Source organism: Falco naumanni, chromosome 5 (genome assembly GCF_017639655.2).
Source record: "Falco naumanni isolate bFalNau1 chromosome 5, bFalNau1.pat, whole genome shotgun sequence".
Lineage (NCBI taxonomy): Eukaryota > Metazoa > Chordata > Aves > Falconiformes > Falconidae > Falco > Falco naumanni.
Genome location: NC_054058.1, coordinates 81,065,888 through 81,079,429, shown reverse-complemented (window position 1 = coordinate 81,079,429; position 13,542 = coordinate 81,065,888). Strand labels below are relative to the sequence as shown.

The window sequence follows — 13,542 nt, the reverse complement described above, 5'->3', positions numbered from 1 at the left end:
GTCTCTCATATTCTTCCTGCTGTCTTGACTCTCACCCCAGCAAGAACGTTTCTAAAACTTTTCTGAAACGATTACGTCGGGCTAAGCAGGTTACTTCTGCTTGCCATCCTGTTTGTACCAAATCAGAGCAGCTTTTCAAAGGAAGTCTGGTTTTACCATTCCAAGTGGCAAAACTTCATAGAATGTACTAACTTGCACACGATTAACCGTGGAAGGAAAGTAATTCCCAAATGCGTGTGTAGTCACTGCAGTGATCATGTCCTGCAAGGTTCAATTAGTGTGTGGCTCCCGCAGGTTCAAAAGTGCTGGTCCTGTCACTGTGGGACACTTCTGACAACTCACTCCACAAAGAGTGTGCTCACACTGTCTCACAGCCTCGTCTCCTGCACTTCTTCTTCCGTCTCCTCCTGCAAGGCAGTGATTTTGGGTCGAGGTTTGCGTTTACTGGAGTTTCTGTGGTGTACTGGGAGTAGCTTAAGGCGGTCGGCATGGCTGATGGCTTGCCTGAAGGAGCTCTTTTCGTTCAGCAGCTTCTGAATCGATTCATACTGCCGCAATTTATTGTCCTCAATTACCTGAAGAAACGGTATCACTCTCTTAAGATGGGTAACAGTGGTGCTGACAGAATTTAACTAACACAACTAATGGAGCAGGGAAGAGACATGAAGACATAACAGAGATTTTCTTCTAACAGGAAAAGCCCAATTTACAATTGCAGTTTCTAATTTCTAGTTTGCAATTTCTAATTACAACCATAAAACCAGGCATTAAAATTGTAACATGGAGAAAAGGTGCCTATTGCACAAGTTACAAAATGCTGTTCGGCTCGCTGGTTTCCCCTTGCGATTTTTTATTTTTTTTTTTACCTCTGAGAACGTTTGTTGAAGTCTCCAGATACCATGGCATTTCCCCAACGCTGCTAAACTGCCCAGTTAAGAAAGCGTTAACTGCATGCAGAAACCAGAGCTGTATTACAAGCAGAGGGAGAAGGCTGCCAGCAAGGTGCCAGGCCGCCTTTGCCTTCTTCTCCCCAAAGAAGGAAGCACACGTCAAGGAGCAGCGCATCCCGAAGGACGTAGAACCTGCTTATTGATTAGCCTGCTTCATTTTCAGGCTGTATTCTTCCTGATGTGCTAATACACACAAGCAAATATACATGGAAAATGATGTTTCACTCTGCTAATCAAATGAAGGTCCCCCCTCATGGAAGAGTCAAGAAAATACAGCAGAAGGAACCTCATTTTTAAGAACAATTGCATAACTTGCCTTTTCTTTCATTCACTAACCACTTTTGTATAACAAAGAAAGTACCCCAGGACTTCTGTACTTTGTCACCTCGATTAAATGAGAAGGGAATATGTAAGTGGTTTGATGAAAGAAATCAGCAATTCTGACCATCAGATGTCTTTCCAGGAAACCCCTCCCCCCCCTACAGCCTCCTGTTGCTCCAGGGAAGCACAGCCACTCCTGCATTTGCAATGGTAAAGCCCTGTGAGATGCTGGGATTTTTCTGGAGCTCCTGAGCCAATCTACAATACAAGGCACCTGGATGAGCAGTGGGATAACCTACACCCCTTTCCTTCTGGTTGAAAGAAGGAATCCAGCTCTTCCATAATGTGACCCAGCCCATCTGAACACAGGTGTCTATGACAGCTCAGGTGAAAGAGCAAACAGCAGCCTGCTGCTCTTCTGCAGGTGCCCCAGTTGCTCAACTGCCCTGAATGACCTCACCAATCCAGCCAGCTTCATCATTTCTGCGTGGTGCGCTTTGCACGTTCATCAAGTGTAATGAAACAACGATATGTGAGACTACAAGAAAGGCTCACCAAAAACCGCTGGCACTCCAGCATCGCCTCCAGCCTGTGTTCAGAGAGTATCACCGTGCAGTTGGCAAATGCATGCTTCAGGGTCTTCCTGATCACTTGGGAGGTTCTGAAAGGCAAACAAGCGCTGGGTTTTCAGACTGCAATGTACGTGCTGGCCCTACCCATTACTTTATTGATGCTATTTCATAGTCTAGCTGTGTGTTGTAAAGCTCACGTGCATGGACACCAACACTCTGCGGTCTCTCAGCATGCTGCATTTCTGCCACAAATCAGCCATATTTCTATATATTTCATATATCAGCTATAAATCTAAGGTTGTAGCTAGGTTTCCCTGACCCCTCATGCAGAATTACTAACATACGTTACTGAAATCAGGTTTAGTAACAGACCAGGCCAGTTACCAAAGGTCTCTTTAGCTGGTGCTGCCTCACTGATTTTCTTATTTCACATTAGAAGACAGAACAAAGGAACAAAACTTACACAGGGTCCAGGTGAGCACTCGGTTCATCGAGCAGCAAGATTTTAGCTTTGCTGAGAACTGACCGGGCAAGGCACATCAACTGTTTGTGGCCATGGCTGAGGACACAGCCTCCATCCACAAGAACGAAATCAAGTTGGCCTGGAAATTGCTCAATTACAGACTTCAGCCCAACCTGCCAGAAAGAAAAAGGACAGGAAAAATTGGTGAGATACAGTCACTGCTGACTGTGCGTGTGACAACTAATGCCTTTCATTTCTGGCAGTGAAGAGAACACAGAAACGGATGAAAAGGAGAATCTGTCCTATAAAGACTACAGGCTAGTAGCTGGATGATGTGAAAAGCACAGAAATACTTGACTGTTACAATATGCTAGCATTTATGTTGGGAAGCTGATAGTTAATGCTCGATTTGTTTGTCACATACGAGGACTTCTGGCATTTCAACCAAAACATTCTCAGCTAGCAGGCTAGAGAAAGCAACATACTTGAAATTCTTTATCCAGTGGTGATGTACATCATTGCAAGTGTTAAGGAAAGGGATTTTTGAAAGGAAACCAGGCCTCTCTGGTTACTAGGTGGGTAAAAAGAAATGACCAAAATTTGTATGCTACAACAGCATACAGCAACAGAGAAAATAACCCAGGTCACCACAGCTGTTTTTTCTATAGCTCTGAGACCATTTCCATCTGCTCCTTTTTGCTGCCCCAAAGGTATTGTGCACTTTGTTTATACTAACGGCATCACAGGCTTCCCCCTAGCATCGGTGACAAAACATTTAGAGCAGTGCCCATGCCAAGTGAAGCTGCTTCCCTTGGACCAGCAGCCAGAATCCGGCCCAGGAGATGTTCTCTGACTGTTTCTTCCAGTGCTCCTTTTTGCTGTCACTGGGGGACTTTGTACACCTCAAAGCAAAACTTTGCATCTTCTACAGGTCCAAACCGACTGTGTTCCTGGGCCTAAGCAGCAGCATTTACAGAGAAATTTCTGTAAAATACGAGAACTAGGAAACAAACATGAGTTGCATTGCTTCAAAAAAAGGTTATAAAAATGAAATGCAGCCCTAGTAGTTTATGAAGAGATCCCTTTGTGTTTGTTTTAAATATTACTGATCTGCAATTAATTTGCATTCCAGGGCAAAAAAATAGTAGTGGAATTCACCCTTTGTGTTTCCATTTTACATGGAAACCATATTAAACTGTGGTGCACGGGTATGTGCATGGTGTTTCCAAAGAGTTTGTGCTTCATTTATAAGCAAATTAAGGCCAGTGCTTTGTTCCTCACCCCTCTTTTGAACACACATCGTGTCCTTTAATGAAATTTTACATCTAATGGCTGGGAAAGATGCTTTCCTCTTAAAACTGTACAAGGTCTCTCTGTGTCCCTGCAGGGTCCAGACAGCTGACTGCAAGAGTAAAACTTGGCCTCAAAAGTTGACGCAAGTCCAACAGATTCAAGCGCTGAAATATGGGAGCAATAAAAAGTGAAACATCTGACATCTGTCCATTCAGCGCCTTGCTCTCTCCAGCTGATTCTGAGGAGCAGAACAAGCTCATGCTGGTCTCAGCAGGATCCTCTAAATCCTAGCAGCCAACACGGGTCAGGGATAAATTGGCAGCTAACTTTCTTTCTGTGCCATGCTCCAGAAATTATACTGACTCACTGTCACTAACGAGACAGATTTCAAGAGCGTGAACTTTGTAAACAATCCAATCACTCTTTTATATTTGCTTTGCAGTCTCACCTGTGCAATGAAAACCTCTGTATCACATACGGATTTGCCAGACTCCTTAATGATAAACACTTAGGTTGGTTTGTTTTTTTTCACACTGTCGTAAATGACGTTTAGCTCTTTGAAATTCCAGGCTCAATTCACATGTGCAGTGAAAACAATCCTCAAAAGCAGAAGGAAATCTTGTCTTTTTCAAGAAAGGGTATCTTAATCCACACTCCATTTTCCCCCCAGCCTCAGTGAAACAGCACTGAGCACCCCATTGCCTCTGCTAGGACCAGCTGAAAAGCTGCTGTCGCATCATTTAACCAAAAAGGTCACGATGTTTTTATTTGACAGTAAATTACTCCTAGGACGTGTCTACTTGCCTCTTTTCCGAATATAGGGAAGAAATCAGATAAAGCCAAGAGAGCAAGCAGAGACACAGTTAACCTCCTGGATGGGCGAGGAAGAACTTGGATCAAGTCCCACACTTGTAAGCATTTCCTGATACCTAAGACTTGCAATGCACAAGGCAAATGGCACCGATTCGTTGTGGAGTCCGTGTTAATTAGGTAATCTGTACCTTGGAAGAAGGCATCTGTGTTCCCGGCTGCGGCCCTTTCCCTAGCTCTCCCCCGCCTTTAGGCGCTACGTACACCTGTGCGATGTGTGAAGCGCGACCAGAGCCAATAGGTGGCATCTGACAACCGTACTGCACGGGGAAACAGCCACCAAAACCTGGGCCCCAGCCTCGCCGAATCCGAAAACAAAAATGTTGCGAAAACCTCAACGTACAATTACAAGACGACCTTCAGATTCATAAAATCTACGATTCCACGATACTTATTTGCCGCCCGTGACACAAGCAGGGTGTAAGCCTGAATGCAGTGTCAGAGAGCGCTCCTTCTCGGCTGGCGTTACATCGGCCTAAGAACGGCGATAACTGGAAAATATTTAGAGGAAAGATTTTTCTAAGCAGAATATAAATATTTCCTATTGCAGAAACACCAATCTTTTTTCTAGGAAAGACCACAGGCATTTTTCACTTTTTTTTTCTGGTCTCCAAAATGTTTAGTAGTCATAGAATCACAGAATCACTTCAGCTGGAAAAGACCTTACAAGATCATCGAGTCCAACCGCTAACCCAGCACAGCCAAGTCCACCAGTACCCCACGTCCCTGAGCACCACATCTACACGTCCGTTAAACCCCTCCAGGGATGGTGACTCAACTGCTTCCCTGGGCAGCCTGTTCCAACGCTTGACAACCCTTTTGGTGAAGAAATTTTTCCTAATATCCAATCTAAACTTCTCCTGGCCCAACTTGAGGACATTTCCCTTTGTCCTATCACTTGTTACTTGGAAGAAAAGATCATATTTTGGTAGAAAAATGTATTTCATATATACGGCAAAGCATTAAAATGAAAAAAGATTACAGAATGTTTTGCCATATCAGCTTCCTCTGATTTTTTTTCTCTCAGGGTCACTCAGCACAGCCAAACATAAAACTCCACCTATGCTAAATCACTGCATGAGTAATCCAGACTGTGCTGTATGGAAGTTTATAAATTTTTTAAAAAAAATCTGACAAAGGCACCTCTTTATTATGTAGCAAGGAAACATGATTTACAGCACAGCGTTACCTTTCCTCAGCACTTTTTTCTTGTAAGATTCTGTATAAATGTAATATATGACAATCATTTGACCTACACTAGACTGTGCTGTAACCACTTCACCAGAAGGATACAAATAACATCAAGCAGCTTTACCTCCTCTGCGACTTTCCATATTTCTTCATCTTTCCATTGCCCATAAGGATCCAAATTCATCCGAAAAGTTCCAGAAAATATGAACACTTTCTACAAGAAAAAAGATATACAGACACAGGTAGATAGATACCCTAAAACATTGTATAAAGCATTGTAAATTGTAAAGCATACAGAAAAAAGAATAACCTTCTGCAATTACCAGATAGAGCTTAATACACATTATTAATTCTTTTTAAAATTATTATTCAAAAAAAAAGGTATTTTAAAAATCCTATGTTCAGGTTTTGGCAATTGCCTTAACAAAAACTTAACCAAACTTTTCTGAATTACTGCAAAAATCACATTTCAGCAGTTTTCAGAATAAAAGATTTCCTGTAATTCCACTTTGGAATAAGACTTTTAAAAGCCATTTTTGATTCTTTATTATGGGATAAATATTAAAAAAAAAATATCCCTAAACCAATGTGTATGTTCCCACAATTTTGTTCTAAAAGAAGAAAACTGTTGGGTATTTGTCAGTATTCAGGGACATTGTCCTAAGTTGCTTTTCATTAGTGAATTTCTCTTTGCCTAATCAATTGTAGCCAAACATATACCCGTATCCTTCTGTTACCTGACATTTCACCATGTCCCAGTCCTATCTCAAAAGAGGTTTCTTTTTTCTCTTTCACTGTCACATCACTGAGACGTGACACAGCATGACCTGATTCATGACTGTTGCAGCAAAACTCGCTCTGATCATTTCTGAAAATTCCCGACAGATGCTACAGCCCGTGCTCCGTCCCTGCTCTGCCCTGTGCCTTCCTTTCAGCACACAGGACGAAGTGGATGCATCTTTCCTAGCCTAGCACTGACAGCGCATCCTTCTCGCACTGAAGTTTACTGCTTGGTTCTGCTTTTCTCATCACTTTAGGCAAGCAGATTTCAGTGAACATCCCTTAAATACACGGGGTTTAGCTTGAAAAGCAATGACTCAGACAAAATTAAATGTTTATTTAATCTCTTTTTACATAGGGTGGGTGTGTCAGATTCTGGTAGAAGTGAGGTTTTTCAAGAGACACTGAAGTTGCACAACATTTCTTAAGAGATAAAATCAAGCTGTTGCTTTCTGTGCTGCAAGGTACGACTGCTGCTTGTAGCTGGGAGAACTTGGTCTCAAAGACTGTCAATGCATTGTTGAGAAATATTATAATTTGGTCACTCTTTCCTTGTACATACGGAACAAATACCAAGAGGAAAGATGTGAGACAATGATTTTCCTCTCTTTTGTGTTTCTAAAGAAAATATTTATTTAGAGAAAATGTGTTGAAATGCCAGTGATTCACAGCCATGTCATTTCTTGTAGTCTTGGTAGTCGAACACTACCAAAAGCAGCGAAGGACTGGCTGTACCAGCAGAAAAGGGCTGAGAGAATATACTTGGCAAGTACTTTCCCAGAGTTTGGCTTTAAATTTCCGTTGCATAAGCCGTTGCAAATAACTTCTTTGGTGTAACAGAGAAGGAAGTACCTGATTCAAGAGAGCAGAGGAGAAAAGCACTGCACTGTGGTGCCCTGTAGCCAGTGGGGTGGATTAAAGTGCAATGGTACCAGTCACTGCAGTGCCGGCAACTGGGCTGCAGCGAGGCAGCAGCACAGGCAGCTAGAAACCATTGAAGTACTTTTGGTAGAGACTAGAGGGGAAGAGTAGACTCTTGCCTTTCTAATAATTACTGTTAATAACAATGAATGCTTCAGTGAAGTACAGCGCAGTCCCTTTCCCATGCCCAGCACTGGTTTGGTGGCGTGAGTGGGGCAACGTATTTGCAGCAGGATTAGATTCTTCCAGGTAAGTGGGTGCGGTGGAAACAATAATGCCGTGGAAATAGTGTCAGACACGGGTTTGTTCACACTTTGAGCACCATACATTTAACTAATGGAATAGGTATTTTCATTTCTCAGTGGTAAAGAATAGTTAACCAAACAAACCAGTTTTAAAGAAGATAGGGCTGAATAACATTCCTGCTGAAGTGCAACAGGCAGAGAAATAAAGGGAACTACTTTCTTTTGAAACTGCTGTTATTCCTAGTAACTGTGCTTTCAAGAAGCAGGGCACTAAAAGCAAGCTATTTCCAAAAGTACCTTCCCCCCCACAAGGTAAATATTTCATTGTCCTGAAATCTGGTACCTACCTCTCCATTTCAACACCTCTCTCCTCCCAGCTTGTTAGAAACCACATAGGGTTCACTTGAGTAAATATCATGTGAGTTACATGGGCAGTTTAGAGTTCACTTAAAAAGAAGAAAAAAACCCAACCCCAAACATTCTTAAAAGCTAGAAGTCTAAAGTGAAAAAAAAAAAAACAAACCCAAAGTCTCATGGACTTATGTGTTGTTTATAAATACTGAAGAAGTAGAAATAAGGAGACCATTGGAAAGGGGGATGGATGGCTTGGGAGACCGGCAGCAAATCTGGAACCATCTGCTTCTCTGTCACTTGCTCAAATTCACCCAGATTGATAATAGGCATGATCATACAACAGTTTCTCAGACCTGACATCCATCCACAAGCAAAACACTCAGGAATATAAATATGGTCATGTTTATGTGCTGACCACCCCAAATATTGTAAATCAAACCCTCTGAAGGGCTTTAACCCCCTCTCAGTGGCTAGAGCCTCTGCGTACTGGTTATGGTGTGGGATACACCCAGCTTATGGCAATAAGCTTCCTAAATTCTTTAAGTGTTATGAGAATCAAGATCCTGGAGTACCTAAGCAATACATACAGAAGAGTAAAACGATCAGTTGAGAAGAGGCTGCTAAGGAGCAAGAGTATCTTGGCTGACAGTAGCTGCTGTGGCAACAGAGACAACCCATTTGAAGGTTCCCAGTCAGACACATGGACCCTTGTTCCCATATGCTTGTGGAAGCTGGAAGTTCTCCATGCTGGAGAGCAAACACAGCATCAGCTGGAACCTTACACCAGCTCCACACACACAGGAGTTAGAGTAACAACAATATGACCTCCATGTAGCCTCTTCCACTTCATATATATTATGGCAACAATATCAACATGAAAGAAAATCAAATTGCTACACGAATGCTTTAGTATTCTACATATGCTACAGAGTTATCGTAAGCGTCCTTTAGGGACTTTACATTGACATAATATTTACAGACAAGAATAAAAGCACAGGAGCAATGAAGACCTGCAAGGTTTTGGGGAGCAGTTCTGTAATGTCCTCCCATGAAGAGGGCTTTAAACTAATGCTGGGCGAGGCGGACCTCAATTCACCTCACTCCTAGCAGTTAGATGCCAGTGCCAGCAACAGATGTCCAGAGTGTGGTGAGGGATCAGAGGTCAGCAGAAGAGCACTTGAAGAACAGCACAAAGGAACTCCAGCAGCTCCAGCCAGTAAGACAGCTTCATCAGGGGCCCTCTTAATTGCCTCTATGCAAACGCACGAAGCATAGGAGGAGTTAAGAGACATGTTCAGGCCAGCAGGGCTATGATCTTACTGGCGTCATGGAGACACGGTGGGATGGCGCCTATGACTGGAGTGCTGGAATGGAAAGCTACAGGCCTTTTAAGAAGAACAGGCAGGGGTGACAAGGAGGGTGCTGCCATCTATGTCAATGACCAGCTGGAGTTCATGAAGCTCTGCCTGGGGATGGATGAAGAGCTGATGGAGACCTGATGGCTCAGGATTAAAGGGAGGGCAGGGAGAGGTAACATTGTAGTGGGGATCTGCTACAGACTGCCTATCTATAGACAGACAGGAGCAGCCTCACATTCACAAGCCCTAGACCTCGTGGGGGACTTCAACCACCCCAATATCTGTTGGAGGAACAACTCAATGTGCGCTTGCAGCCCAGAAAGCCAAGTGTATCCTGGGCTGCATCAAAAAGAAGCCTGACCAGCAGGTTGACAGAGATTATTCTCCCTCTCTACTCCACTCTCATGAGACCCCACCTGCAGTACTGCATTCAGCTCTGAGGGCTCCAACATAAGAAGGACATGGATCTGTTGCAGGGAGTCCACAGCAGGGCCACAAAGATGACCAGAGGGCTGGAGCTCCTCTCCTGTGAAGACAGGCTGAGAGACTTGGGGTTGCTCAGCCTGGAGAAGAGAAGGCTTCAGGGAGACCTTAGAGCAGCCTGCCAGTACCTGACGGGGGCCTACGAGAAAGCTGGAGAGGGACTTTTCACAAGGGCTTGTGCTAGGACAAGGAGGAATGATTTGAAATTGAAAGAGGGTAGATTTAGGTTAGATACAAGGAAGAAACTCTTCACTATGAGAGTGGTGAGGCACTGGCACAGGTTTCCCAGAGAAGCTGTGGATGCCCCGTCCTTGGAAGTGTTCTAAGGCCAGGCTGGATGGGGCTTTGATCAGCCTGGTCTAGTGGAAGGTGTCCCTGCCCATGGCACGGGGGTTGGAAACAGAAGATCTTTAAGGTCCCGTTCAGCCCAAACCATTCTATGATCCTATAAGATGCTAAAACCTCTGCCTCCCATAATGCTTACTGGTAAACACAAGTGCTGTGCTCCTGGCAACACTGAACCCGTGATGCAGAGAACAATGTGTATACTGGCAGAAATAAGCATGTGGGGTTGTTAGTGTCCTCAGGTGCAATGTGTGCATAGGCCTGGTGCAGCAGATGCTTCCAGCTATGGTGATGCTGACTCCTCTCGCTGCCCTGCAGGAACCCAGCCTCTGCAGGACCCTCTGTGGGACCATCTCTGGGGAGCAGTGCTGCTCAGCAGGCTGCACTGGGCAGAACTGCCCTGGCATGCTGCAAAACAGCCACCCCCAGAACTGAAAGCGAACAGTCCTGAAGGGTATGAGAAGCAATGAAACAGTGCTGGAGGCAGACAGGTAGAGAGGCAGGTACAGGGAACAAAGAAATTGCTACAGAAAAATTGGAACTACAAAGATAAAGGTTGCAAAATTTCACTTCTTGAGGAGAATAAAGAAGCAAAAGTGATCTTTTTTTTTTGTCAGCTGGCAGTCCTACGAACAGTAGTAACCTCATTCTTCACACTAAGCTTGATTTTAACTCTATATGGAGTACTTATACATAGAAAACAGTGTGAGAGCCACAAGAATGCAGAGGAATAACACTCAAGAAGATATGAGAAGTCATCCCCTTCTTTTGAGCTAGCAGCACCTTATGGGTCCTGGGTTTCTCCTCAATTATTTTAATGAAAAATTGGCTGCAGGTCTCCTGTTATCCATTCAAAGCCAAATTTCTGAAGGCATTTTCCCAATTTGACTCCATTAAATATTTCAGGATGCAATCTGCGTGAGGATCTGTACACAAAAGAGCTTCAGTGTGTTGAAACCAGATGCTGCTGAATGTCATCACCCTGGTAATGTGGTGGAGAAACTCTTGCAGAAGAGGCATAAGAAAGGACTGCCCAGAAAGAAGGGATGATGGGCTGTGATTATACTTCAAACAGTTTGTTATCGCTGGAGTAATTGCTTTGCATAAGAATGACAAACATCCTGCAGTAGCAGCACTGTGGTCAGGCTGTGCTTCAGCAGCACAGGCCTGTGAGGAGCTACGCGAAGGAGCTTCCTTGTGTGTGCTCCAGGAAACAGATTTTGTACGATTTATTTACTCCTTCACACCACTGCAGTGCGCTGACAGATGGATTTGAGACATTGAAAGAAACAGGTTTTTGCCTTTGCTCTAGCTTAGCATGATCCCTGAGCACCCTGCATTGCCTGGAGTGGATGGCAGTGTGTTAGGGTGCTGTGCGTGCTACACAGGTGCACATCAGTGAGGTTCCCACTGAGGAAGAGCACTTCTATATCGGAAAAAATAGGGAAGAAAGCGAAGGAAAGTGTTGGGAAGTTTTCAAGAGGAAGTATGCCTCAGGTAGAGCTCTGTTCTCCTTTTGTTTGCGAAATCTCTCCTGGAGACAGAAAATATCGAGGTGTTGCTGCAGGCCAGCCTCTCAAGAAAGGAAAGACAAGTTTGTGGGGGTTTTTTTTTTCTCCTTTTCTTCCCATTCTGAAGCCTTAGGTGAATGGCAAAGAACAAAACGCTACCTTTGTTCTGCTGGGAAAGGCAGGGTGGCATATGCCATGTCTCTTCCCTGCTGGGAAAGTGCTAGTGAAAACTTCATTTTGTTCTGCATGTGGGAACTTTCGAGGCATAACGTGCAGTTCTTTGGCAAGGCTTTGGGACAGGAGCTGCGAACTGAAGCATGCAAACAGGCTGGCAATTCTCGTGACCTTCCAGAGAATGGACGGCTGGGATTTTTTTGGTGTTGATCTATGCACCAGGGGCTTCCAAACTGAACTAAATGTGTAATTTTAACAATGAACTAACAATGCACCTCACTAGCAGAATGCCAAGTTACATTGCTCATATAACAAATGGCTCTCGCATTTTGCTGATGGCTGTAGAGTAATGTTTTCTATATCATTAGTGACTTTATAGTGAGTACTCACCTATGGGAATTATTAATCATATTTTTTGCTGAAAAAATGAGGCTATTTGCTACCAAGTATTCATTTTTCTCCTCAGTCCATGTGTTCTCCTAGGACAGCTGGAGACGGAAAGCACAAACCCTGCTGGGCAACCACATCTCAAAGGAAGAAAGGGCTGAGAGCAAAAGGATGTCTATGGGAGAGACAGGGAAGTCCCTTCCAATACAGAAAGTTATACTTGGCTGTATAGGAAAATTTCACAATGGACACAGCTTATACTGGTAAAAGCATACTTCATCCTATACAGCCATGCTTTGGATGACAGCTGTATAACATACCTGTCCTCCAAACTAACTAGATGCAGCTGCATTTGCAGCTCACTGCACAGCTGCCTCTATCTGAAGGGGTGACTTTCTTCATACTTGCAAGCAACAATCATGCTGCAGAACTGAACCAGCAATAATAAAGAAATAAAAATTTACAGGTACAGACAGAGTGAAAATGTCAAAGAGAGGACAGAAAGGGTGATGACAGGGCAGCTATCAAAGGGCAGCTTGCGAAGCCTCAGCTCAGCAGGCAGCATATGACCAACCAGGCTGCTGGTAGGGCTTAGGCAAGATATTAATCCAACCAGTGGACTCGTCACTGCTCTCCTGGCTCTGTTTTGTTGAGGGTGTAACTTGGCAGTGAAGAAAGAGTCTGTTCTGGCAAGGCTGAAGCACTAAAAAATTGCTGCCTTTGAGGAAATTTCAAGCATGATTGTGAAGTGCACACAGCAGAGTTGTGCCTTCTTTGCACACCTACTTTACATAAATATCATTCAGGCTACTGTGGGATACCATTTTTGAAAGGGAAGCTATCACAACTCAAAATTGATCATTAAGTAGAAAAAATAAATTCTGAATCCCTCTTGATCTTTGCAAAATCAAAGCCATTGTGTTTCCAGCATGAGCACCTCAGCATCTTTTAACAGCTACTAAAGCCAAGACAGTGCCATCAGGAACATCCTGGTTAGAGTCAAACCTCACCTTCATAACACTGACCTAGATAAGGAGAGACCACAGTGACTTGAGTGATTGTTGTCTTAGTGACTTCCTACAATTAGTTTGGTTTGTTGTACTGTAGTAGAAAGCAGAATTTAGCCTACATACGCAACAGAGAGTCAAAGTGATAACAGACCTCTGCCATGATGGTTGTGGAAAAGAAACCCACTATTTTGCAAATATAAACCTGACAGCGTATTTTCAGTTAAACTGGCTGGCTGTCCCAGAGTCTCTCCAACTATTTTAAAGCACCTCATGTAGTCAGTGCACAACAGCTTCATACCACATCCATGTTCACT

General features: G+C 43.7%; 1 protein-coding gene across 1 annotated transcript in view; it reads right to left on the bottom strand.

Moving 5' to 3' along the window:
• Positions 1 to 368: 368 nt before the first annotated feature.
• Positions 369 to 13,542, bottom strand: part of CFTR (CF transmembrane conductance regulator) — a 91,899-nt gene continuing 78,725 nt past the window's right edge. Inside the window, exons 24-27 of the mRNA XM_040596259.1 lie at positions 5,785 to 5,874; positions 2,307 to 2,479; positions 1,827 to 1,932; positions 369 to 575 (exon numbers count right to left, since the gene is read on the bottom strand). Coding sequence (XP_040452193.1) covers positions 369 to 575; positions 1,827 to 1,932; positions 2,307 to 2,479; positions 5,785 to 5,874 — 576 coding nt within the window. The remainder of the gene's footprint in view (positions 576 to 1,826; positions 1,933 to 2,306; positions 2,480 to 5,784; positions 5,875 to 13,542) is intronic.